Source organism: Ceratotherium simum, chromosome 15 (genome assembly GCF_057802395.1).
Source record: "Ceratotherium simum simum isolate JZ-2026a chromosome 15, ASM5780239v1, whole genome shotgun sequence".
NCBI lineage: Eukaryota > Metazoa > Chordata > Mammalia > Perissodactyla > Rhinocerotidae > Ceratotherium > Ceratotherium simum.
In genome coordinates this window covers 23,497,064-23,523,901 of record NC_141914.1, presented here as the reverse complement: position 1 = coordinate 23,523,901, position 26,838 = coordinate 23,497,064, and the positions used below count along the sequence as shown (strand labels likewise).

The 26,838-nt window shown below is 45.1% G+C and overlaps 3 protein-coding genes across 10 annotated transcripts in view; 1 reads left to right on the top strand and 2 right to left on the bottom strand.

Moving 5' to 3' along the window:
- Positions 1–470, bottom strand: part of LOC101398544 (protein mono-ADP-ribosyltransferase PARP15-like) — a 48,437-nt gene extending 47,967 nt beyond the window's left edge. Inside the window, exon 1 of the mRNA XM_087439699.1 lies at positions 270–470. Within this exon, the coding sequence (XP_087295825.1) occupies positions 270–272 (3 nt within the window). The 5' untranslated portion in view covers positions 273–470. The remainder of the gene's footprint in view (positions 1–269) is intronic.
- Positions 471–4,067: 3,597 nt separating this feature from the next.
- On the bottom strand, positions 4,068–13,336 carry LOC106800307 (E3 ubiquitin-protein ligase DTX3L-like). The gene is made up of 5 exons (XM_087439698.1): positions 12,717–13,336; positions 11,048–11,259; positions 7,465–9,006; positions 6,815–7,032; positions 4,068–5,985 (listed from the first exon to the last, which is right to left on the bottom strand). The coding sequence occupies exons 1-5, from the start codon at positions 13,216–13,218 to the stop codon at positions 5,916–5,918; spliced, it is 2,544 nt and encodes an 847-aa protein (XP_087295824.1). The 5' UTR covers positions 13,219–13,336; the 3' UTR covers positions 4,068–5,915.
- The window catches only part of LOC101398802 (protein mono-ADP-ribosyltransferase PARP9), a 33,430-nt gene continuing 19,668 nt past the window's right edge, over positions 13,077–26,838 (top strand). For 3 of the 8 annotated variants that reach the window (XM_087439692.1, XM_087439689.1, XM_087439697.1), the window contains exons 1-6: positions 13,303–13,417; positions 16,349–16,451; positions 17,304–17,445; positions 19,179–20,026; positions 22,781–23,008; positions 24,176–24,394. In XM_087439692.1, coding sequence (XP_087295818.1) covers positions 16,437–16,451; positions 17,304–17,445; positions 19,179–20,026; positions 22,781–23,008; positions 24,176–24,394 — 1,452 coding nt within the window. In that variant the 5' untranslated portion in view covers positions 13,303–13,417; positions 16,349–16,436. Of the gene's footprint in view, positions 13,207–13,302; positions 13,418–16,348; positions 16,452–17,303; positions 17,446–19,178; positions 20,027–22,780; positions 23,009–24,175; positions 24,395–26,838 lie in introns of those variants that run through there. The other 5 variants (XM_087439694.1, XM_087439693.1, XM_087439696.1 and 2 more) reach the window with 3 other exon arrangements.

The window sequence follows — 26,838 nt, the reverse complement described above, 5'->3', positions numbered from 1 at the left end:
TTATAACGTATCACAGGTAAAGGACTAATCTCCCTACTTTACAAGCAACTTTTAGAATGTGAGGGGAAAGAGCCCAAAAGTCCTGTGGACAAAGACGCCTGGCACTCTGCTCCCTTCCGGGACAATCAGGGTGGTAAGCGCCTCCCGAGAAGAACGCGTTCGGAGAGACGTGGGGTCCCCGGGCCGCCCCAGCTGCAGCGTCGCACGTGCGCCCGGCTCCGGGAGGGCCTCCTGCCGCCCCTCCTCACCCCGCCCCTGGCGCCCCTCACCATCCTGCTGGAGGAAGAGCGCCAGGCAGCGGGCGGACTTCACGCTCCCGGCCTCCCGATCTCTTCGGGCTCTGGAGGTCCACCTGCAACTCGCTGCTGACTTCTTCGGGGGTCGGGGCCCCAGGGCTCCAGGGCTCTCAGACCAGTAGCGGCGGGCGGCGCGCAGCCATCCTCAGCTCCGCACCTCTGCCCCCACTGCCAGCCCGCTCCACTCAATAGGTTCGTGCCTAGATTTTTCTTTCGCTTTCTTTTCTGTGAACTGCTTCGACCACAGGATTCAGTCTTGAGGTAGCAAACAGCTGCCTCAGGATTATGGCTCCCTTCTGAGAGAAACGTTGCTGTCAGACAAACTGTGGGTCAAAATCCTGGGCTCTGCAGTTCATCGGTTGTATAACTTCAGTCAATTGCATTTGTACAATGGGCATAGCCATAACTACTTCACCATATTATCATGAAGATTAAATCACATAAAGTCTGTAGAGTGCCTGGCATATTAAAAAATATATATATATCGATAATAGTTCCCCTTTCCCCTGGGCATCCCATCCCTACCCCACCCCACTTTCCCTACACACACATCTTCAGAGAAATACACTGACGCCTTTTCATGACCCCTAAGACAGGGCTGGAATCAGGTCTAGCCTGACAAGACATTTAATTTAATTCAACCAACTTGTATGAAGGCCCTTGATATGCCTGGCAATGCATTAAGATTATAAAGATGAATTAGACACAGATCCCTTCTCTCTGGGGTGTGGGTGGAAGGAAGGGGAAGGATGCAAAAAATAGACAAATACACATTTACCTGGTGTGTCATGAAAGGTCCTGGCGGGATATAGATGGTATACTCAAAATGGGTAATTGAAGAGAAGTTCATAAAGGAATTACCTAGATAGGTGTGGGCAAAGGGTTAAGAGAAATCAGTAAGAAATGATGAAGCAGCCCCACCCTCCCCTTACCAGCTGGGCTGAAGGGGCAAGGGAGGGGTCATGTACTGAGCCTGGTAAGAGCCATACCTATAGGAGAGAGCTATTCCACAGGAGCTGTGGCTGATTTTGGGAGACAGCAAGGGGAATAAATCCCCCAGCCTCTCTCTCCTCCTAACCTCCAATCTCTTCCTGGACCCTCTCACTGCTGAACCCAACCAGCAGTCAGAGGGCATGAGAGTAGAGTTGATGCGGTACATAGAGGTCAGCGCCCAGCACCACTCCAAGGCGGAAAGCAGGGTAAGTGGATTTTGATAGCACATCTGCATTAATAGAAATATGTATAAAGTATCAGGAACACAGGGAAACAAGTGATGCATAATTTGGAGACAAGATTGGAGGAAAGCTCCTTTAGCTAGTCGCATTTGAGTAAGACCTTGAATGATGAGTAGGAGATTTCTAAGAGCAAAGTGAGGTGGAGGGACATCGAGAGAGAGAGAACATGCAGAGTAAAGGCCAGAAGAATGAAAGTATAGACTGTGGTTTGGAAGAGCTGGTAATTTGGTGTGACTGGTCTATAGGGGCTTGGTGGCAAGGAAGGGACACGTGGTGAGTAAAGTAGAATGAGAAATCCCTGATGGCCGTGATGTGGAGTTTGAACTTTATTTTCTAGGCCAATGGTCCCAGACCATTAGCATCAGCATCACTTGGAAACTTGTTAGAAACGCAGATTCTTGGGCCCAACCTCACACCTACTGGGTCAGAAACTCTAGGGGTGGGTCTTAGTAATCTGCGTTTTATTGAGCCCTCCAGGGACGCTGACACAAGATCTAGTTTGAGAAGCACTGCTCTAGGCATCAGGGAGTCACTGAAGGCATATTATCAGAGGAGTGATGAGGTCAGAACTGCTTTTTCAGAAGGTAGTTTGAGGCGGGAGGAGGAAGGGGGATGGAGACAGAGAGAGTCCTTAGGGGGTATTTTGATCGTTCTGGCGAGAGAACTATGAAGATGAAGAACTGGGCAGTGAGAGTCAAAGTGGAAGAGAGGCAGGACTGGTGACAATGGATATACAGGATGCGGGAGAGGGAGAAGCCCAAGGTGCCACTAAGGCTACATTTTAATGTGGTATAAATGGAGTGTATTTTACATGGTCTGTTGTTTTCCCAGGAAATAAAACTGAGTTTTCTTCTCTGTAAAATAAAGCAGTTAAACGAAATGATTTCTGCCATCCTTTTCAACTCATACGCCCAGCAAATAAAGCTGCTGAGTGACCTGCTGTGTCTTTTCAAGGCTCTTGGTGAAGCAGTGGCCAGGGTGATAACTCAGGCGTTGCATTGCCTCACATACTCGCCTCACTTCTCTTTTTGTTGTCCTTACCTTCACTGACCTGGGCTTGCACCTCCCCAACCAACTGGTAACATCTTGATCGTTGCCTAAGGCTCTGTGTTTTACAGACTTAAGACCCGATCAATAGAAAAGGAAATAGTGCCCAACTCTCATGTGGAAATGAAAGAGAAACAGTCCTCAACCATAAGATAAGTGTAAGGAAGCCCAAGAAAGGTTTGCTTTTTCTCCTAATGGTTGCTTTGATACTATCTGTGATGTTGTGATTTATGATTAATATATGTTTGGTCTTCATCCCTGTGTCTGACCCAGAGCAACTGAAATCCTTGGAATATCCTAAATGCTGAGAGTGATGGAGATGTTTTTTGTTATGTTAATGATGTGACTTTTGGAGAGCACCTAAGGATGGGGGCTGGTGGCTGGAAAACCAACCATGTGACTAGAGGTTTGGAACTTGCAATCCCACCCCTTGGCCTCGGAGGAGGGAAGAAGGGCTGGAGATTGAGTTCAGTCACCAGTGGCCAATGATTTGATCAATCATGCCTATGTAATGAAGCCTCCATAAGAACCCAAGAAAGGACAGGATTTGGAGAACTTCCAGGTTGGTGAACAAGTGGAGATTTGGGCAGAGTGGTGCACTTGGAGGGCAGGGAAGTCCGAACCCTTTCCCCATACCTTGCCCTATGCATCTCTTCTATCTGGCGGTTCCTGAGTCACAGCCTTTTATAATAATCTGGTAATCCAGTGAGTAAACTGATTTCCTGAGTTCTGTGAGCTGCTCTAGCAAATTAATCAAACCCAAGGAGCAGATCACGGGAACCTCAGATTTATAGCCATTCAGTCTGAAGCACAGGTAACAACCTGGACTTGCTATTGGTATCTGAAATGGAGGGCAGTCTTGTAGCACTGAGCCCTTAACCTGTGGAATCTGATGCTATCTCCTGGTAGCAGTGTCAGAATTGAGTTGAATTGTAGGCCACCCAGCTGGTGTCAGAGAATTGCTTGGATGTGTGGGGGAAAAGCCCACACACTGGAATTGGGTGCAAAAACTTCCTATCTTTAGGGAAACAGCAAATATCTCAATATTATTTTCAGTTCTCCTTTTTATTTGGAGACAAGGGTGCCCTGATTTGCTGGTGCCCACTGAGCCATCCGGGTAACCCAGCACTGATGCTGGAAAGGTGAGACAGAAACTCTAGGAGCAAGTGTAGTTAATAGAGTACATTGCATATTCTTTCTCTAGAAGGAGAGAAGAGATGAAACCTGCAACCTATTTTATCTTTGTAGTATGTATGTGTTAAGGAGGAAAGCTATCAAGAAATGGGATTTTCACAGCTGAAAGTGGCAGCAGTGAGGTCAATAGTAGTTAAGTTCGACTGCGATACTATTTAGCAAAGAGCTACACACAAAATCAAGCAAAGACGTCCGCACACATGGTGTGTTGTCCTACACTGTATGTGTGGTGGGGAACACCCACGACAAAAGAAAAAAGGAGTGGGGAAGGAACACAGACAATCTCTTCCTAATATGGATATAACTTTATTTAAAGCAGATCCAGATGATAATACCTTCCACAGAGCAAAAGCAGTAATCCAAAGGCTCACCAACCACGCACACCATGAAACTCGTCTATGCACACACATTGCAGTCAAGGATCCAGAACCCAGCAGGAACCAAGGTTTTGCTTTTTTGAAGCAAATTTAGCTAAAAGATCAGTAGATACAAAACAATCATAAGAGTAAAGACTTTAATGAGCCACCAAAAATTAAATGTATAATCTGATTTTTAAAAAAGACGGATCATTTACCTTAAGCTTCCTCAACTCTCTGGACAAAGGAAAAGATGCCAGGTTTTTAAGTTCTTCAAACAGGACTTCCTCAGAGGAAATCTGCTTTGAGCACCGCCCAGGAATCCATTTCTGAGAAATGCTCAGAATATGGGAACTTCTCAGCCTGCTCCCTGGAGGAGAAGCCCCCCTGGAGGAGGCCGTAAAGCTCTGGGGTGCAGAAGCCTGGGAGCCAGACTCTCGCCTTCAAACCCTAGCACTTCTACTTATTAACTATGTGACACCCTTGCCAAGGTATTAGCCTCTCTGTGCCTCAGTTGTCTCAGTTATAAAATGGGGATGCTGATAGTATCAAGCACACAGACGTAAAGCTCTTATAAAGCGGACGAAATAAGTACTCATTAAATAGTAGCTATTCCTATCTGACCAAAACATTTATATGTGTGTGTAAGCTTATCTTTAGGAAAAGAAAAAGACATCCCTTTTGTCATTTTTGGAGAGAGGCTGGGACGTGGATAACCAGATAATTAGGTACTTTGACTTTCTTCTTACTTGGAGAACCATTTAGAAGTAGAGCTTCACATGTCCTATATTCCTTATAGGAGGCTTAACTCTTGCCTTTTCTCTGTCCAGAGAGAGTATCAGCGAGAAAGATCTAAGGGAGAAAACATGATTTGCTGGGACTTAGTAAAAGGATGGAAAAACTGCTACTGTGGGGGCTACAGTTACTGAGAAAATGATAGTCTATGGAAACTCTATGGAAACTAAACATTTTTATCTGTTAAAACTGGAAGGAGGATACACTCAAAAGTACAATAATATCCAGAGGAAAAAAATGTTCAGGAACTACAGTGTAGCGTTACTATGGCGGGGCAAGTGCACCCCTAGGGCAGATTACGAGGACCAGCGGGGAGCAAGGACCCAGTCAGAGGCCTGGTCAGAGGTCAGAGGCCTAGTGCTCTGGGGTAAGAAGCTCAGTTTTCCAAATCAGCTGGGTTATTAGCAACAGTTTATTAAGCACCAACTGTATATCAGGCTCTGTGCCATGAAAAAGAATAGCTTTGTTCCATTACTTCCAAAAGTTGTCCAATCTCTGCTCCTGGCCACTTTTCTGGCCATGAAGGAGGGAGGGGAAAGTGTGTCTCTAATTTTCCATAACGAAAGCCTTTTTCCCCTCCATTCACACTAGGATTTTACTTTTAGGGCACTTAAAGGACAAACAAAAAACTAAAGGACCACCCAGAGATGGTAATAAGAAGAGGATCAATTTTCAGCTAGTATTTCTAGTGAAGAACATAGAAGATGATTTCAGATCCACAGCACTCCATCCCCCTCTCTCCCACGGTGACACAAGAAGGAGGCACCACCCCTCTGCACCAAAATTACACAAAGCTTTGGGCCTTTTATCTTTCATAAAAAGTAACACTCCAGAAATGACAGACTAGCAGATTCTTGCTCTTACACAGACCACTTCTTGAGATGAAAATGTTAAAAAGGTGTGTCTACATAAGGATTTAGATGGGTATTTACTCGGCTTCTTCAACTGTGTCCTTTGAAAGCTTGGCTCAAGACATCCTTCCAGCAGTCTTCTTACTCAATTCCTTTATCTTTCAGTTCCTGTTTGACGCGTTTCAGATAATTAGGGTCTGGATAGCCATATCTGCAGAAGGAAAAAGCCCTTTAACTTCATCACAAGTGGTTTTAAAGAATCTGTCCAGTGGATCCCAGCACTAACATTCAGTGTTGCAAACATTCACAAGCAATCCCGAAGGCGGGTGACATAATCACTTGTAAGTTTGCAGATGTGAGTCATTTAGCTAGTGAGTGAGCCTAGCTGTCTGTCCAGGATCTGCCTTCCACCAGACGTTTTAATTTTCACCTCATGGTAAGTAGTGACTCTCATAAAGTTACACCATATTTTTGTGGAAAGTAATCATATGCGACAGGAAGGGTTTTCAAATTGGGGAAATTTGCAGAAGTCTCAGGATGTATTCCCTTTTGAATACTAAAGGCGAGAGGTATTCTATCTGAATTTCATAAAGAACAATTGGATTGCCTATAATACAACTTCCACCACCATTAACTAAGACATTCTAGAGTACCATTAGCCAAGTGAATTTAGGATCTCTATGGCCCAATGGGAGGAGAGGATAGAAGAAAGGGAGATCTTAAAAGAAAGCAAGGGAAACAACATTCTGAGGATAGACATGAAACCCCAAATTAAGTCACCATGGATGCCATTCATCTTGGATTCTGAAGATCCCTGCCCTTGGATGCAAAATTTCATATTTGTATGATCCTTTGTGGTTGGGAGGGTAGCAGGTGATGGGAACCAATCCTTCTGCCTTTGAGATCAGCATCTCTCAAATTACTTTCCTATATCCAGTCCCACAGCTATCCACAGTCTGCTTATAGCCACATCCTCAAATGCCATATTTTATGACCTCTAAGTTCTGTTTAGCAACTGTTATGTTTTAAAAGGTTCTCACTTTTCTGGTCCCCCAAATAGGGACGTTTTGTGGTGGATGTCATTCCACGTAATGACATCTGAGGCTCCTGATACTCGAGACTCTCCCACTGTGAAAATCATCTTTTGGTCGAAGGCCCTACGAAGCAGTGTCAAAACCTCCCTTCCTTCCTTGTTATCAGGCAGGTATGCAATTCGATGGATTCCAAAATATCTCTTTCCTGGGTTTGGGTGCTCTTTCTGTATGAAGACAAGAAAATGTCACATGAAAACTGCGTCTAAATTTTACTATATTTATAGATGTGTTCATATGCAGATAGAGCAAATGAGAACCAAAAAAAGTACTGAAGGTTTGCTTATATTCCCAATAATTCATATTTCTCCTGTTTACCCAAATTCATGCTGGGAACACTATCCACTTTCCTGACTCCCCCCTCCCCCTGCCCCACCAACACATAAGCACCACCCACGCTTTCTCCGCCTTAATAGACACAAAAGATACCTAAGTTTTAAGGAAACATTGTTAACTTTATCACTATTTAAAGCCCTTGCATATGACCATGGAAATAATTCCTTGGGAAATCCACTGTCTAATTGCCAAGAGAACAGTCTCCTTTGCTCTGGTAATTCCAGCATATTGGAAAGAAATCCATGGACCTCAGAAACACTTACTGTTTGTACTCCTCCTTCCATAATGTAATCAATCACAATGGAGCCACAGGATTCATAACCTGGAAGTGACTCTCTCATGACAGTGACATCCATGGTTCCTTCTGGCTGATTCCCTTTCTGGATACCGTAGGAAGTCTGGCACACAGGACAGACTGGCTTAAATGACATGGCTCTGTTGATACAAGGGCCACAGAATTCGTGCTTGCACTTGGGTAGCACCTGTTTGTTGCTAATAATGTCCATACAGATGACACATATGTCCTTTTCCTTGTCCACTCCTGATGCTCCAGAACTGGCAGAGCACTGGAATGTTGGTGAAGCTCTTTCTGAATCATTGCTATCAATGTCCATGGGTGTTTCATGATCCTCATTCCATTTCTCTCCAGCCAAAGGAGATATCCCCCCTATTTTTAAGACATACTGCTTTGCCTTTGCAAGGTGATTTGGCAACCCAATCAAAGTCATTGACTCTTGACTTAGCACAAAGCCTACATGTGGATGCTTTTTTCTAAATTCATCAGCAAACTTGGTGCCATGTAAATGCTTTCTCTCCTTGCCCAAAGCTTTCAGTGAAAAAACTTCTCTCATCAGCTGACATGAGAAGTGTTGATAGGCATTGATGAAACTGACATAAGCATGCACTGACAGATCTAACTCCTTATCCTTAGGTTCAAATAGAATGCAGGTTTTCTGACTTTTTCCTAAAACCTTACTTTGAGTATTGTACTTTTTTTCTATCTCTGATATTTCCTGGAGTAATTCAGCTTCTAAAAGCTTATAGTGAGCGGTGTCAACGTCAATTCCATTCATTGTGCCCCCCGAAGTCGTTATTTTCACAGGTGCCTTGACCAGGCTTGCAGAGATTTTGGAGGCAAGAAAATGTTTGGCAGCTGCAATGTCATCTTGGGTCCCAAGGAGAGTTAATTCTCCTCCTTTCTCCTTTATATAGAGCTTTGAAAACTGGTGATTCAATTCCTGTTTGATTCTATTTGCCTGCTTACTGTCTAGAAAAGCAAGGCATTCCTGCCCCAGAGTTCCTACAATCCTCTGAAATTCACTGGCAAAATAATCACAAACTGCTTTGAGGTGATCTGATTGGCTTGAGGTGAAGTCTAAATAGATCATATTTGGAGAACTCTCCTGAGTTTTTATTTTTACACCACATCTCTTTAGTGAGTCTATTTTATCAGGAAAGGTATATTTGAAGTATTCAAAGAAAGGCAAGGGAACTTCAAAATGGTTGTTTTTCTCATCTGACCTGGGTTTTGGTTCAGAAAGAGAAACACAGCTGTTCCAGTCCTGCTGCAGGAGTGGCTCCCTCTCTGTTGTCAAAGGGGAAGATTCCTGTTTCTGCTCACTCTCCAGGAGTTGCTTACTGAAGAAGTGATGTATCTTTTCAATGTCTCTGAAGTCACCACACACCTTCTCAATTCCATCATGGCCTTCCATTCTTTTGACATTGGGGCAGAGAGTGGTTATGTGTTCCCTCTGCTCTTTAGAGAACAGCTTACAGTTCAGGTCAGCTGTGACAGTAAGGAAGATCTGAAAATTTAAAAGGAACACATAAATTCTCTCAGACATCCAGGCCTACAGTCTCTTCTCAGGAGAATGTCTAGAGACTAGAGAAACAAACACTATGTCTTCCCTTAGCAGAGGGTGACTTCTTTCAAATCCTTTTTGCAGAGGATGCAGCATGCTACAGCTCAGAGGCTCTGGGCCCTGCCTGCAGGTTAGAATCACCTGAGGAGTTTAAAAACAAACAAAAAAAAGCCAAGGCCAGGCACACCTCCAGAGATCCCGATATAAATGCGGAGCCTGGGCACTAAAATTTTTTAGAAGCTCCGTGGACCAGAAGTGTGGATTCTAGAGCTGCCACAACCTGTCTGACCTTGGATAATGGGGTGGAGGGAAGGCACTTCCGCTTTCTGGGCAAGTTGCTGCGTCTCTCACAAGACAGTCCCTGAGCCTAGAAGGGAGCCATAAACCTGAGGTGGATGTTTTTTCCTATTCCTGTTTCTTCTCTTACTGTACCCTACTTTTTTTTTTTAAACTAAACACCTAACTGCATGCAATGTTGCTGGGCCCTCTAAACCCTGGCCTTTCGAAGCTCAAATATAAGACACTCACACCAGATTCGGCTAAAAAGGACAGAGGTAAATTGAACGTAATATAAAAGCAAGAGTGCTCATGTTTTGTCCCTGTCAAGGTCTTTGCACATGCTCTTTCCTCTGCATGAAACATCCTTCCTCTAGATCTTCCTTCAAAATATTTCCTGAATCCAGCTGCTCCTCACACTTCCCTCAAGACCACCCAGAGTCCCAGCCATTATCATCCTGAGGCTGGCCCCCTGCAACCCCTCCTAACTGGGCTCTGACCGTCCACTCTAGCCCCTTCCTACACTCAGTTCTCCACACAGCAGTCAGGGCGGGTTCTAAAGGGAAATGTAAATCAGATGGCCTGACTCCCCTGGCTCAAACCCTCTGATAAATTCCCCAACATTTTTTTTTTTTTTTAATTCAACTGTATTTATTTCGTTTTTTATTTTTGCTTTGTGAGCAAGATCGGCCCTGAGCTAACATCTGCCAATCCTCCTCTTTTTGCTGAGGAATACTGGCCGTGGGCTAACATCCATGCCCATCTTCCTCCAAAATTCCCCAACATTTAAGTCAAAAGCCAAAGTTCTTACCCTCATTCCTCCAAAGACCTGACTTCCAGGTCCCTCTCTGTCCCTCTCCTATCACTGTGTCCCTCGCTCACTGCCCTCCAGTCACACTGGCCTCCCTCCTTGAAGCTCCTGGGGCTCAGGATGTAAGCTCCTGCCTCGTGCCCTTGCCACTTGTTCTTCCTCTGCCTAGAACGTTCTTCCCCCGGAAAGCCACTTAGCCAGCTCTCTTACTTCACTCACATCTCTACTCAGATGTCCCCTCATTGGAGAGGTTTTTCTGATATCCTATTTAAAATAGCAGTCCTACTGCTGTCATTTATCCTGCTTTATTCTTCTTCCTAGCACTTATCACTGGCAGACATTTAGTACAGATCTATTTGTTTACGGTTATTGTCTGTTTCCCTCACTAGAATGTCAGGCCCTCGAGGGCAGGGTCTGCTGTGTTCCTGGCTGTGTCCCCAGCTCCTGTGACAGTGCAGCACATGGTAGGCAGTTGCTATTGATTTGTCAAATGACTCTTTGCATGGCTGGCTCCTACTCATCATTCAAGTCTCACACCAAACATCGCCTTCTCAGAAAAGATGTCTCTGACTTCTGGTCCAAAGTAGCACCACCTCCTTCTTCCCCTTCCTTTCCTTGGCCTGGTTACTCTCTAAGGCAAACCCCCATTATATGTTTTCTTCTTAGCACATATCACTCTCTGAAATTGTTTTATTTATTTATTTGCTTATTGTCTTTCTATGTACCTTCCCACCCCCAGCAGGGACCTCGTCTGTGTGTTCACCTCTGTGTCCCAATGCCAAAACCAGTGCCTGGCTCATAGTAAGTCCTCAGCAAATGGTCGTTGGACCAATAATGAAAGGTATGGTGAAGGGAGAGGAAGTTGCAGGAACATATCCAACTTCTTTCAATACTCACCTTTTGGAGACAGGAATCCACAGCATTAGGAATATGTTCTTCATGTGGATGCTTCTCACCAGATCTCACCCCTTCTCGTGACTGTGTCAGTGAAGATGTTCTGGGTCTTGGATTCTTCTCTATGGGATTTTCAGTGGGTTCCAGGGAAATAGTCACAGGTTTGTTGTCAACCACAGTTTGGTGCTCTCCTTTTTTCAGTACTCTCTCCTTAGCTTCAGTGGAGACATTAAATACAAGCATACACAGAGAAATGGGAGAGGTTTCAAATAATCCTCTTATTCATGCATCTGCCCCACACTCTCCCAGTAAGGGCTGCTCCCCGCATCCCCGATTGGTGGTTGGTAATAGGGACATGAGGGAGCTATTCAAAATTCTAAAGTGGGCAGCTTAAGTTTGACTGTAGAAATGAAAGCTTAATGATAATGGAATATCGTCCACTCATTAAAAGTCATGTTTCTGAAACCGTCTCCAGTTTTCCATTTCAATGACAAGGAATAATACTCATTATATAAAGTTGAATCTGGGGGCCAACTTGCTTTAACTACCCTTAGTTAGTTGTCTGTTTGCAAAAGTAGTTAGATAATGCATTACTAAAGCCCACCCTATAGATCACATATCTGGCTCTGGGGTCACCATGGTAACAGGCGCTTAAGCTTTTCAGGAACTGAGAGTGGACTCCTTGTCCAGTTCATGTCGATTAAGACCACTGACTCATCAACTGGGCCTGTGTATGACCAATAGGAAACCCCCCCCCGGACATCAAGGAGCTGAAAACTCCAGGCATGACTCAGGTCATGTCAATGCCACCATTTTGTGGACATCCATCCAATGAAGAGCCAAGAAGCTTGACTAGCTAGGGCAGATCATAGATTACCTCACTTCTGCTCACCTCCAATCATTTATTCCCACTTCAGACAACCAGGCCCCTTTATCCCATAAATGTCCCTAATCCCCATTTTTGGGGAGGCAGATTTGAAACTTGTTTTCCCTTCTCCTCCCTTCGCTGCCTTGTGAATAAACCCTTTCTCTGGGGCAAACTCCTCAAGTTTCGGTGATTGGCATTTTGTGGGGCCGGAAAAACAAACCTGGTTCGGTAACAAAGCTAAGTGAAAAAAGCAGGCATCAAAACTGCAGACTCAAGAGTTTTGTAAATAAACATGTGTCTAATGACATTGATAGAAAAAGGCTGGGAGGAAATACACCAAAATGTTCAACTGTTTATCTCCAGCTGGTTTTCTTCTTTCTCTTCTCTCTTTTCTATAGTGAGCATATATTACTTTTATAATTCTCAAAAAAAAAAAAATCGATGGAATGATTATTTAAAACATAAAAGCAGAATACCTAAACAATAAGGGCTGACAGGCCTCGGAGGGTGAGAAGGGTGTTCTTGTGAGAGCTGAGAAGTATGAGTCAGGACGAGGATACTGGAAAGGGTCAACTCTAAGGCACGATCTGACCAGATCTCAGACTGGGCACTACTGGGCTCTATCCTCGGCTGTAGGGCTGCGCCTCTTGGCAGCAGGAGCCCGGGGTCCTGTCCCCCACAGACCGTGCCATACTGCCCCCGCCCTCTCTCCTGGGACAGCTTGCACTCGGTCTGCATGGAACCCCCGCGGGGCTGGGCCCCCAGGGACAGCCTTTGCACCTCCAGCCCCAGCCCGCAGCTCACCTGCCCTTTCCCTGAACTTCACCAGGAAGGTGTCCTGGGCGCTGTGGCCGAAGGGCCGGACGGTGCACTCCCCGCCGCCTGACTCACGGCTCTGAAAGTATCTTTCCAGCTTCCTGTGTAGCCGGGCGCCTGGCTCGGACACCCGCGCGAGGATCGGGGACGGCGGGCCGAGGTTCGAGGCCATCGCGGTGTCCTGGGCGCGGTGGCCCGAGAGCGGGACGGTGCACTCCTCGCCGCCCAACTGCCGGCCCTGGGAGTCGCTTTCCAGCTTCCTGTGTAGCCGGGAGCCTGGCTCGGACACCTGCGCGAGGATCGGGGACGGCGGGCCGAGGTTCGAGGCCATCGCGGTGTCCTGGGCGCGGTGGCCCGAGAGCGGGACGGTGCACACCTCGCCGCCCAACTGCCGGCCCTGGGAGTCGCTTTCCAGCTTCCTGTGTAGCCGGGAGCCTGGCTCGGACACCCGCGCGGGCAGCGGGGACGGCGGGCCGAGGTTCGAGGCCATGGCTCTGGGCGTCGGGCGGCGCGGCGGCGGGACGCAGCTGGGCCGGGTCTGGGGCAGGGGTGCAGGGGTGCAGGGGTGCCTCCGGCCCGCAGCCTCGGGCCGTCCAGTTTCAGTTTCGCTTTCCCGGAGATCCCTCCCTGTTCTCGGCAGAGCCGCTCCCCTTCCTCTCTTTGCTGAGCTCTCCGCCGCGGTCGGCTGGGTGAGTAAGTCCGGACTCGGGCCCCCTGGCCCCAGTCCCCCATCCCCCGGGCGGTGGGCGCTGGAGACTCCCGCGTCTCCCTCCTACAGGCTGGGTCGGGGGGCGGGCGAGAAGCGGGCTCCCAGGGCCCGGCCGCCCCATGCGAGGATGAGACTGGTGAGATGCTTAAATCAAAGAGTGTTTCTCCTGAGTTTGGGATTCCTTTAAACTCGTTGTTGTTGTTACTATTATTTGCTGCTAAAATGTAATTCACATTCTGAATTTAGGTTAAACTTACCTACATTTTAAAAAAATTTGAATTTGTTCACCTGCATTCTGACATATCACCCGTTACCTCCCTGCAACTCGATCCTTAAGACTGGCTCTGAGGGCTTTCCTGCCGTCATTCCTTGATTTGGCCAACAGCTCTGAACTGTGTGCTGCCCTGTGCACTGGGGAATAGAGATGAGGGCGGGGTGGGGGTGGGGAGCCCTGACCTCATGGGCTGGTAAAGGGAGGTGGATTTGCGAATAAAGAAGCAAAATCTCTTGAGGGCCTCCAAGAGGCAGTTTCAAACAGAATTTTAATAAGAGTGTGGGGGTCGGGTGAGGGGTGAGGAGCATCTGAGACGCAGGGACTACTGTGCTCTGAAGCACAGAGGGAGCTTGGGGGAGATGAGATGGTTGAGGGAGATGAGGGAGGAAGGGTCTAGATCAGTGCTGTCTAATAGAAATATACTGGGAGCCACATATGTAATATTAAATATTTTAGTAGCCATAGATTTAAAAGTATTTAAAAGTATAAACAGGTGAAATTAATTTTAATTATTACTTAAATAATAAGTTAAAAACTTATTAAAAGTGGAAATATTCTGCACTTCCACTTCTAGGAATTTGTCCCATTGATTGATTAGCACCTGTGTGAAGTGACCTCTGTACAAAATTGTTCTTTGCAGCCTTTTTTATACTAGCAAAATACTGGGAACTCCTTACATGTCCATAAATAGGGGGACTAGCAGTTAAATAACTTATAGTGCATCTATACAGTGGAATGCAATGAGCAGTAAAAAGAGTGAAGAAGCCTTCTGTGGGCTGATATGGAAAGATCTCTAGGAGACATTAAATGGAAACTGCAAGATGCAGAAGAGTGTGTATAAGATGCTACCTTGTGTGTGAAAATGCCTCTGGAAGGATATAGGAGAAGTTCATAACGTTGATTGCCTGGGAAGGGAATTAATAACAGGAGGAGTAGGGAGGGAAGGGAAATTAGTAAGGTGGGGAGGAGGGAGACTTTTACACTTTCTAAATTTCTACCAGTAAATGTAATACCTAAACAATAAAATGAAAAATTAAATACATTTAAATCAGTAAAAAGAATGTATTGCCACAGCTCAGGCGAGAGGCCGTGGGGCCCTGAAGTGAAGTGGTGCCAGTGGACAGGGAGACTAGGGGCATATCTGAAAGTGATTTAGGTGGTCAGGACCCAGGGATGAGTTGGATATGGGACAAAAGAGAAGATTCTAGACTTCTGACTTGAGTGGGTGAATGGTGTATCATTTACCGAGCTGTGGAATCCAGGAGATAAAGCATGGATTTTGGAAGGGGTGGGGTGAGGGTGAGGAGGGAATCCAGGGAAAACCCTGTGAAGGCAAAGTGACAGAAGAACCAAGAGTGATGGCACAGGAGAAGCCACGAAAGCAGAGTTTCAGGAATCAAACAAGGAAACGCTATAGAGAGCAGTGAAGTAAAGATTAGGACAGAAGAGAGTCCACTGGGGTTACCCACATGGAGGACACCGATGAGCGGTTTGTGAGGAGTGCTGGGGGCGAGGTGGCAGCGGGGGCGCTGAGCAGGCAGGTGGACGGAGGAGGGTCCGCTCCTTCATGCTGCCCATGAAGAGAAAGAACAGGAGGAACCAGGGAGGGAGAGTCGGGAAGGCTTTGGTTGTTATTGTTTTTAAAATGGAAGAGAGCCAATGTTTTGGGCAATATACTCCTTGTTTCTAGTTTCTTTGGGGTTAAATGAATGCCCCCCCCCCCCACTGCCAAGTCTATCTCTAGGCCTTTAAAGCCTGGCCTGAAGAAAAAAGTACAGCCAGCACCATGTAAAGCTAAAGCTCACCGGAAGCCCACAGTGGAAGCAGACACAGAAGGCTTCCTTCTTTTGTGAAAACAGCAGCGCCCTCTGGAGGCAAAATGCATCTTGTTCCTGCATTTTAGGGTTATACTGGAGTTGCTGCTTTTCCTGACATAAGAATACTACCGCTCTGATGCTGCAGATAGGCGTACAAAGTTTTTCTATCGCAGAGGCGTTAGAAATCATTTCAGAGGCCTAACGGCGGCTATGGGCAACAAATGGGGGCAACTGTGTCTTCAAGCATTTTCGTCATCATCCTTCTAAAAATTCAGTCTTTAATTCCTACCTATTAGATGGAAAATTGTTAAGATACGTTTTCCCAGGGTTTCTGACTTTTATCCAGATATTCTCCTTTCTAAATCGATCAAGGATATTTATCACAAACTCAGTTACACACACCCTTCACAGGTGCAAGGCCAGTTCCCTCTTTCTTCAGACCCTCTCCAGGGGTCTTCACTCACTCATAAGGCTGGTTTTGCCTCATCCTTCTTTGAATGCTGTGCTCAGTCTTACCACTTGGTGTCATCCTCCTCTTCTAATTTGTAAAACCTGCTCTATCCTTCAAGGTCTGGCTCTAGTCTCACCTTCTCCATAAAGCTTTCCCTGCTGAACCACGATTGCGGTCTCTATTAGAACCTCTCTGTAAAGGATAGAAGGTTAGCAGGAACAACAGCAGCAAAACAATGTGTGCACCTTCACCAATGAAATTAAAAACTCCTCAAGATGAGAAATCACGTTTAGTCTTCCTATGGTGTGTACTTGTCAAATTCCCTAAGACGCTAGTCACTGCTTATTGCCTCCTTCTATTCATTCCTAGAAGTGGGCCACCATATTTGGGAACAACAGTCTATGCTCAGAAACGGAAAACAGAGTATAAACATTTAAAGACCCCAGGGACCTGGAGGATGGACTTTTCCAAGGTAAGAAGCATAAATGTACATAAACCATGAAACTTGATCAGCATATGTATAGTTAAACCATGAAACTTGATCAGCATATGTATAGTTCTTCCTATAACAGCAAGAAATCTGGGGTCTTCAGTTATACCTGGCTTTTTTACTTGGTTTTAATAGCCCAATAAAACTTTTCTCCCTGCACCATGTGAGAGATGGGAAATCAAGAATATGCTAATCTATTCAACAGAGTCAACATGAGGATGGATGATTTTTTAAAAAATGCCACCTCAGTATCATTTTGATTCTCATTCAGCAATTCTGCTTTTGCAGGTTGGGGGGAGGAGGAGGATGGAGGAGGAATAAAAACAAAGGAATAGAGAAAAGGCACCTCATTTGTTTAACCCGAAAATTTCACATTCAGGCTTGTGTCATGAAATAAGCAATTGGAAGTGGGTCCTTACTGGTAGAGGGGGAGGTGTAGCTGATGAGGCTCACGTCTCCAGGTCTTCTGTTCTGTCTAGAGAAACCCTACGCACCCTTTGGAAATTGGACGCCTGTCTGAGAGTTTTGGGTCATTTTGGTCTGTGACCTTTGGACCTTTTCAAGTGTTAATTTCCAACCCTTCATCTCATCCTGAATTAGAAGTGCTTTGGCCTCTAGGGAAGTGGGGTAGGGTCAATGTTTGCTGGAAAATTTAGTATTTCAAGTATTTCAGGCACACAGATTAAACAAACACACACATGTTCCCCTTCCCCCTCAAACCCAGTGCTTTTAGCAGGGTTTCTGTTGCTTTTTGTTTATTAGGCTGTAGTTGTTATCAGTGATATGTAGTCCTTCGGTTTCAATTTCTTTTTAAACCACTCTGGTTTTCCACAGGGTGCTGGAGCAGCAGCTTCCAATGAGAAATCAGGTAGGATCACCTCACCCTCACTCTTGTTTCAGAAAGTCTTTGCTGCTGTCTTTCCTCAGTGGAGAAATGGGAATACGGAAGGAGAATGTCTCCCCCGCAAGTGCTCAGGTGCGTGATTGCAGGACCTTGTGGTGACCCTGCACACGCCTCAGAAGGGGGACTGCTTCCGAGGCGGTGTGGTGCCAGCAAACATGTTCTTTAGGGCTCCCACTGATCCTTTCCGTGCCCACAAGATGTGAGACTCTTCTGACCACAGCCTAGGGCTGATTGGCCAGAAGAGGTGACCTACTGCTTGTCCCCTTGCTCAACAAGGGCTGTAAAAGCCAAACGGAACCTGCCTAATCCCAGGGGTGGCCCACTGGAGATTTTCAAGCAAAGCGCAGGCCAGTTGGATCTGACTACTCACGTGCTGCTGCTTTTAGGTAATTGAGCCACCAGAGATCTTTCTCAGTGGCTCAGATTAGAAATGGGAATTGAAGTAGAATGTAATTAATTACCACATTTTATCTACTTTAGGATGCGCATTTTTTCACATCTCTGGAGTAAGGCTACTCAGTCAATAGTGTGCCATGGTTTGATTGGCATCGATTTTCCTTTCTCATTGGCATATAATAGTGATGCCTTAGACTCCATGAAATACAGTGTCACAGTTTGGGTTCTCCAGGAAGCAGAACCTGAGGTGGAGTTAGGAGTGCAAAATGTTTACTGTGAAAGGAAAAGGAAAGAAACCGAATCGGGCAGGTGGAGCCATCAGAATGTAGTGAAAACTTGACAAACCTCTGGCCGCCTGAGATTGCCCATTACAGGAGTCTCACGTTGGACACAAATGGCCTTGCTCAGCCATTGATGGGGGCCGCCCTGAGAATAGCATGACCTTGGCTGGAAAGCTGAGATGGACCCTGAGGGGCTAACAACTGGAGGCTATCGGCCAACCATATTCCTCCCTTCATAATCACATCGAAGGGGGATCTGAGCGGCACCCCTTCTTGTCTGCTGCATACAGTAAATAATTTTTAGTCAGTCAGTTTTAACTCCACCAGAATGATGCCACGAAACTATAGTATGATGAAGAATTATTTATTGTAGCACTGCCAGTGTTCCACCCATTTGCTGGACTGTGTCCCCACAGGAGCATCCTCAACCAATGACAGACAGAAGTTGGATAACTATCCAGCTCCCTTACCCCTCTGGTGGTAGAACTCTGAGACACGTGATCTACACTGTCACTCAGTGGAGTTAAGCTTCATTTGCTTCTAAACACACCCTTTATTCACTTCCTTCCTTTCCCTGTCTTACTTTCCCACTCCGCCCTCCGCACCCCACACCTTGCTAGGATCACTTCCCAAATAAACTGCCACTCAAATCCTTCTCTCAGAGTCTGCTTCTCAGAGAACCCAAACTAAGACACTGACAAAAGTAAACAAGTTATAAATAAAGCCTCCACATATTTTGACTCATAATTAAGTCCTTTCCAATACTTGTGCCTTTAGCATGGGTCTTCCCAAACTCACCATTTTTACATGGATTTAAAAAATTCATGAGCCCCCATACACACAGTTTTCTCACCACCATCCTTGTATCATAGTAGCTACCACTTACTGGGTACTTACTGTATGCCAGGCACAGAACTAAGCACTCTATGGTGACCTGACATTGAAAACTGAGATATCCTTGGTCTAATTACATGTCTAGGTGAGAAAGAGAATCAGGAAGGGGACTAGAGGAAGTTCATCTCTCTTTTGCACAGAGGAGACTCAGTCTCCTGGTGTGAAGTGGAATTATATCCTTTTCAAAGGAACCCTTGCTCATTTCTTCATTTTTTATCTTCTCTTCTTTTCCAGAGACTGGCACTCTTGGAGAAAACGATAGTTGCCCAATTCCCATTAGTCACAATGACTTCCAAATTTTAGAAAATAATGAGAGTTGGTTGTATGAAGTCCTCCAGAATAAATTTGGGTGTATTTCTACCCTGGTCTCTCCAGCCCACGAAGATAACAGGGAGTCTCTGCAAGTCTTCAGAAGAATGCTGACTCATGGGCTAGTGTTGTCTGTCTGGAAGGATGACCTCACCAGACATGCTGTTGATGCTGTGGTGAATGCAGCCAACGGAGACCTTATTCATGGGGGAGGCCTGGCCCAGGCCCTGGCGAAAGCTGGCGGCCTTGAAATCCAAGAGGAGAGCAGAGTATGGGTTTCCAGATTTGGAAAAATACCAGTTGGTCACATAGCTGTTACAGGAGCAGGGAGGCTTCCCTGCAAATTCATTATCCATGCTGTTGGGCCTCAGTGGGTGGCAATGGATGGACAGGGATGTGTGGAAAAGCTGCGAATGGCCATTACAAATATTCTGAATTGTGTCACCCGTGACAATCCGTACACTGAGACAGTAGCAATTCCAGCCCTGAGCTCTGGGATTTTCCAGTTCCCTCTGGGTTCGTGTACACAGATCATTGTGGAAACTATCAAGTCTTATTTCCAAGGGAAGCAATCAGCCAGTAATTTGAAAGAAATTCACCTGGTAAGCAATGAGGACCCTACTGTGGCTGCCTTTAAAACTGCTTCAGAAAGCATCCTAGGGAAGAATGAGCTGGGCTCCTGGGTGAGGCAGGAAGCCACTCCTCCTTGCAATATGATGGTTGTGAACAACCTGACTCTCCAGATTGTCCAGGGCCACATTGAACTGCAGCAGGTAAGGCTTTGTTTCTGTTCTCTTGCACTCCCAGAGGGGATCCCTGGACTGCTTATTACCTATCAAGGATTTTTTTATTTTTTTTTTTTTGTGAGGAAGATCAGCCCTGAGCTAACATCCGTGCTAATCCTCCTCTTTTTGCTGAGGAGGACTGGCTCTGAGCTAACATCTATTACCAATCCTCCTCCTTTTTTTTCCCGCACAGCCCCAGTAGATAGTTGTATGTCATAGCTGCACATCCTTCTAGTTGCTGTATGTGGGACGCGGCCTCAGCATGGCCGGAGAATCGGTGCGCGCCTGGGATCTGAACCCCGGGCTGCCAGTAGCAGAGCGCAAGCACTTAACCGCTAACCCACGGGGCCGGCCCCAAGGATGTTTTGAGTATATATTGTTTCAAACACTTTAGAGAGCATCTTGTTAAGGTTAAGAGTATGGACTTCAGAGACAGACAGTCTGGATTTGAATACTAGCATTTCACCCATTTACTAACTGGGTGAAATGAGTCGTTACTTTATTTTTTGGTCCTCAGTTTCCTCTTCTGTAAAATGGGGATAATAACTGCACTTATATCTTAGAGCTGGAATCAATACACATAAAATGATAAGTATTTATAATTATTATTGCTATTAGTTTTAGGCACCATGAGGAAATAGAACAATCTTTGATTCCAAGGAAACTAAAATCTATTATATTTTTTTATGTAAAAAAAAATTCTCTGTTTGAAAAATCTCCTTGGGGACACAACCATCTGAACATTCCTGAAGCAACCTCTCAATAGTGAACGAACAGATCTTAATGCAAAATGAATTCATAATATTTAAGAGTATATAAATCTGTGACAGGAGTGGAGTGGAGTGCACCAAGAAAGATTACTTAAGATGTGAGTTTAGATTCTGATCTCAAGTTATGATGGGCATGAATTGGCTGGAGAAGAGGCCTGGGTGGTTAGAATGACTTGATCAGAGTGACACAGAGGAACTGACAGACTGAAAATAATGGGCTAGATCAGTCAGGAGACCCAGGTCGAGCTGTACATCATATCCTGAGTGTATGGCTCTGTGCCAGGGGCTGTGGAGAGTACAAAGTGTAACTTAGCATTCAGCCAGGGTTCCCTGGGCACATAGGCAAGGGCCCGGGCAGGGTGGGGAGGGAGTCAGGGTAACAGTGAACCTGGGTATTTCTGGGTTAATCTGGCTCCCCTGCTAGGCAGAGAGTGCCTTGAGGATGGAGATCATGGCTTGTTCATCTCTGTACCCCAGGGCCCGGTCTGGGCATATGCATCTAGGTGTTCAGCAAATTACTGATGAATAAGTGAAGGGGGCAGCAGGGAGCAGGGCCTGCAACAGAGGAAGAGAAAGAATATAAGGCTATATTCTTTTGTTTTTCTGGATCAATGATATCACATTTAAGACTGTCCTGTGGCCACAATCAAATAGACTTAATCATAAGTGAAAAAAATACCACATTTTAAAAATTTTTTATTTTTGTGAGGAAGATCAGCCCTGAGCTAACATCCATGCCAATCTGCCTCTTTTTGCCGAGGAAGACTGGCCCTGGTTTAACATCCGTGCCCATCTTCCTCTACTTTGTATGGGACGACGCCACTGCATGGCCTGACAAGCGGTGCATGGCTGCGTGCCCGGGATCCGAACCTTGGCCACCAGCAGCGGAGCGTGCGCACTTAGCGGCTATACCACGGGGCCAGTCCCCGAAAAAATACCACTTATTGACTCAAAGACAATTAGAAAGAACACCGAGGGGACCCCACGAAATGAAATATTTGATGAGTTATTAATATGCCAATTTAAAATTAAAGTTGAAACATCCTAGTTGAATCACATCCCTTTAACTAAAATTTTGTTGTATTTATGGCCAACATTAGGAACCATGGAATTTTTAAAGGGTGCCAGTGCCCCCAAATTACAAATTCTGATTGTGGTTTCAAAGTGAAGCATTCATTAACATCCATGAGAAGTACCTAAGTTACCCCTAAAGGAAGCCAAAACCATCAGGATGATTCGGGGGGATTTGGGCAAGGCGGGAAAGAAGGATACAACTCCTTATAGCACAGCTCTGAGGTCTAACTAGGAGGTGATATTACTTAAAATACAGCCCATGTGTCTGTACAATCTATTTCTGAACGGACAGGTGAAGCACTACTGGTGAAAGCAGTTGCCTGCATGCTGGGTGGGTGAGGGGGTGATCTGGGGACCCCACCAAGAGGGAGGCCTATTTTCACTGAAGACCTTTTGTCTCATTTGTACTTTCTTTAACCATGTGCTACTTACCTTAAAAAATAAAAACATTAGGAGGTAGAAATTTTATTTCCACTCTCTTTAAAACAAGACAAAATAGAAAATTCACACATAAATAGCATAAAGTGATGACTGTGGAGCAGGGAATGAAACTGTTTGCTGATAGAGCTTAAAACAAATCACAGGGAATGCTCAGAATCTGGGAATATGGGGGGTGGGGACGGGGAGTATAAGCCAACAAGGGCTGACAGATGTTTGCCATAAAAATTATGTCATTAACACACTTTACCTAAGTTCTGAATAGGACAAACAGACTCATGGCAATAAAATGATCACTCTTTGGAAATGTGAGTTTCTATCCATTATTAAATGATATTTTTGTGGATTTCGGATCTTCAAAAAGTAGCTTTCAAAGCTCTTCAAGGAAATAAAGATTTAAATCAGTCATTTAAGAAAAAGTAATTTAACAGTGAATCCTGTCCATTTTTTCCCTTTTTAGACAGATGTAATTGTTAATTCCGTAAATCCACTTAGTGGTCTTAGTGTTGGACTTGTGTCAAAGTCAATTCTACAACAAGCAGGACAAGAAATGGAACGGGAATTTAACAAAACAAAGGATAAGACAGCTCCAGATTCCCAGTTGGTACTGATCACAAAAGGATTTAAATTGTCCTGTCAGTATGTATACCATGTGTTGTGGCATTCAGGATATCCTAAACTAAATCAGGTAAGGTCAAAATAAATTTATATTATGTAGCTCCATAGTCTATGTAGTCTTTGTTGAATTTCCATCATGTCATTATTGTCAAGTGGTATAGTCCCCAACATCTACCACTCCTGTGAATACCTGAAATACTGAAAAGTGCTGCCACCAGTTATCTTAAGTTTAATTTAAAATATTACCTAACCCATGTGTGAATTTTAAGTGGACACAGAAACATCCAGGCTCCCTCAGTCTGCACACCCGTTCACCTCCCCACGCCTAGTGACGCTGTAGGCCTTTTCCTAAGTGGGCCCGGGATTCAGCCTCTCCATACTTCTCTTCATCTGTTAAATTCCAGGAGGACCTGGGGCTTCCCTTCCAGCACCATTCCAGTCAAGTCTGTTACCTGGGGTCTCTTCCCACCTGTGTCTGTGGTAGAGACTGGCTTTCTGGCCAACTCTACACCTGAGGCACATAAAATACACGTATTAAAGAATAAGGGGAGCCCTCTCAGATGTGGAGAGAGGGAAACTTAATCCCTTCTCTGTCTCTGTCTAGCTTATTTGTTACCATTTCTGGTCCTCCCTTGGCTAGAGAGCCCTCTAACCCCAAATTGGTCCTCTGGTCACTCTCTCCCCCTCAGTTTTCCAAGGTCCTTCCACAGACAACCTTCCTGTATTAGGATTCAGTTTGAATGGTGAAACGATGGAAAGTTCAAATCTGCCAAATGCACTAGCACTTCTCGAGGAGAAATGACATGACAGATCCTAATGACACTGAATAAATGCTGATTACTTATTTTAACTTCTGCCTCCTTTATTAAATGTCCAAGAGCTGTTTATATTGACCTGGAAGTGGCAGGTAAGTGGGGATAAATTGATGGCTGGCTCTCTGACCTGGGGAGATGGGCAAGGCCACATAAACTGGGAGAAATCATGGTGCCCAAATGTCCTGAATAGCACAAAATGGACCGCTCAATCACTTCAGTTTCTCAGGCCTTTTCATTTCTGATCAACCTTATAGCTCTAGTGGGTTCCCTGTAGAGTGGGACCTTTCATGTCCTTTGAAAAGGCGTGGACATGGCCCTGAGGGAGTAGGGGTTGGCATTGTAAAATATGGGGAGAATCAAGGGGTAAGTGGAGTCTTACCTTTGACTCAGAGGCTGATCTTAAATTTGTGTTTTTCCTACAGACATTGAAAAATGCAATAAAGAAGTGTTTGGAAAAATGCCTTGAGCTAAGTGTAACTTCCATTTCCTTTCCTGCCCTTGGGACTGGAAACATTGGTATGCAGAGGAGTACAGCAGCAGAGATTATGTTTGATGAAGTTTTAACATTTGCCAAACGGCATTTGAAAAGACAATTAACTGTAAAGTTTGTGATCTTTCCAGAAGAACGGGAGACATATAAGGTAAGTAAGTATCTTAGAAATGTCCTACAGTTCATTCATTCATTCATTGCACAGCATCTGTTTAGTGTCTCCGATGTAAGACATGGGGCCAAGCACTGGGCAGTGCGGTGATGTTCTAATTTGGTGAAATTTAATTTTTATAAATTGCCCACCTCAGACCTAGTAAAGAATGGCGTTATAGAAGCCATGTTTACCCCACTACCTGACTTCTCTCTTTTCCTGTCGGCATTTATTCTTCCCTCTGCTCCTTAAAGGTAAGCAACCTCCTAGTTTTAGTGTGGGGTCCTCTGCTGCTCTCTCTTCTCCCTTTGAAAACACAATTATTTTTACAACTTCTGACATAGCTTCTGCAAAGTCCTGTCTTCTGAGCCACCTTCAGACCCACATCCCCAACTGTCTCTCATTTCCACGTAGATATCTGACTGTCATCTTAAATCCACATATTTAAAACAAATTCTTTGTCTTCTCATCTCCAGTCAGCTTTCTTGGGCAAGTTTATTTATCTGTGCCTCAGTTTCCCCATCTTTAAAATGGGGATAATAACTACCATCTTATGGAGCTGTTGGGAGGATTAAATGAGTTAATCCATGTAAAATACTTAGAAAAGTACCTGGCTTAGAGTTAGCCCTCCAGGAAGGGTAGCTGTTATTATATCAGCTGTAATAAGTTTTAGTTCTCTGAGTGCTGAACTGAATACTAAATTAGGTGAATTGTTTGTTATCTTTTTTTTCCCCAATTAGATTATAATTTCTTTAACTTATAGGAAGGGTATATCTGGCTACTTTTGCCATGTCCCCAGTACTGCCCTCGAGTTCAATCTATTCTTTCTTAATTCCTCTGTAGGTGACCGCAGATGGAAATCAGTTGTGGTCTAACACAAATGGAGGGACCTGTGTGTAGGGGAGCGTGTCTGTGTCTGAGTGCAGAGATCCGTGTGCCCAGCTTCTTTAGTTTTCACCTCATCTTGGCTTTTTGTTTTACAGGGGCCAGAGCAAGCTGAGTTTCTAACGTATTCAACATAATTAGTATATATTGCTGTGCTCTTCTGTCTTTAAAGTACCATCTCTGTGCTTTATTCTCACTTAGCTGGCATTTTCAAAAGGGACTTCAGTTGATGTTAAGGAAGAATGAAAAGGAAATGAAATAAGATACGGCCCCTTAAAATAGGTTTTCAAGATATCGGTTCCTGCTTCTGCCAAGAGCAACATCCAAGTGCTAGTGCGACTTCCCAGGCATGTGTCTGGGTTTTGGGTATAAAGGGCCTTGCTTAGTGCTTGGTAGAGAGAGAGTGGCTCTGAACACCAGTCCTCTGACTGCTCACTTTCCCACCTTCCAGCCTGTCTCCATGTGGGTGGTTGCCATTTTCTCTCTCCCTACGAGAAAATGAACTTACTCTCTCGTTCTAGCTTGCTCTTTCCCGGAACATAAAGGGTCTTATTCTTTTTGCTGCCTGACTAGACACAGGGAGGTTTGTAGCATTTGCTGATTTCCATTGCTGACGTCAAGCTATCAATGTGACATCACTGAAGGTGGAGTTGGGGAGAGATGTTCACAGTGGACTCTCGTGAGCCGTGTGAGCCGGCTCCAGTACGCCACTGTCTCATCCACAGCTGACCTGCAAGATAGCGGCCAGTTACCCAGTGAAGTAGCTCACCTGCTAGGCAAAATCAATCATCCTGTCCTTCGAATGGAGTTCACCAGTTCCTGCCAAAGCAGAGAACTATCACTGGGCCCAGACAGGTGCCCTGAGTACATCCCTGAACTGCTCATGAAGCACTATATCCGTACAAGAGGAATTAACCACATCTAGAAAAGGAAGGTCATTCTTTCCAACCCACAAACAAAAATGTACTTGGCAGTTCAATAAAAGTGGGAAGAACAACCACAGTCTGAGGGCTCCCCCAGGGGCTCATAATAAAAATAGCTGCCATGTATCGTGTTGACCAGGGACTGTGCTAAGAAGAAGCTGTCTCATTTCATTCTCCCCTCAATCCTGTGATGAAGCACCTTTGTCATCTCCATTTTACAAATGGGAAAGCACATTAGCCCAGAGGTTACTATGCACACAGCTAGTCAAGTGGCCCAAACAAGATTCCCACCTGAGTCTGTCTGTGTAACCCCAAAGCCTGTGTTCTCAACCACTGAACAAAAACACAGAAAAATAACTTGAGAGAGGATACATCTTTCAGTTTTGTAACTCAAAGGAGAGGATTATCTTACACGGTAATTTACATTATACCCTGAACATTGACCCTTCCTTCAGGCTTTTGTCAATATTAACACTATATTATATCCATGTGGAAGTATGACGTGTGTGTACACGTATGTATACACCTTTGGCCTTCGGAGAAGCACATCTTTTCTTCCTAAATAAGTCTTTTAATGAGGAGTGTGTGTTCCAAAAGATCAGAGGGCAACTTACACAGTTCCTTACAGGGGGCATT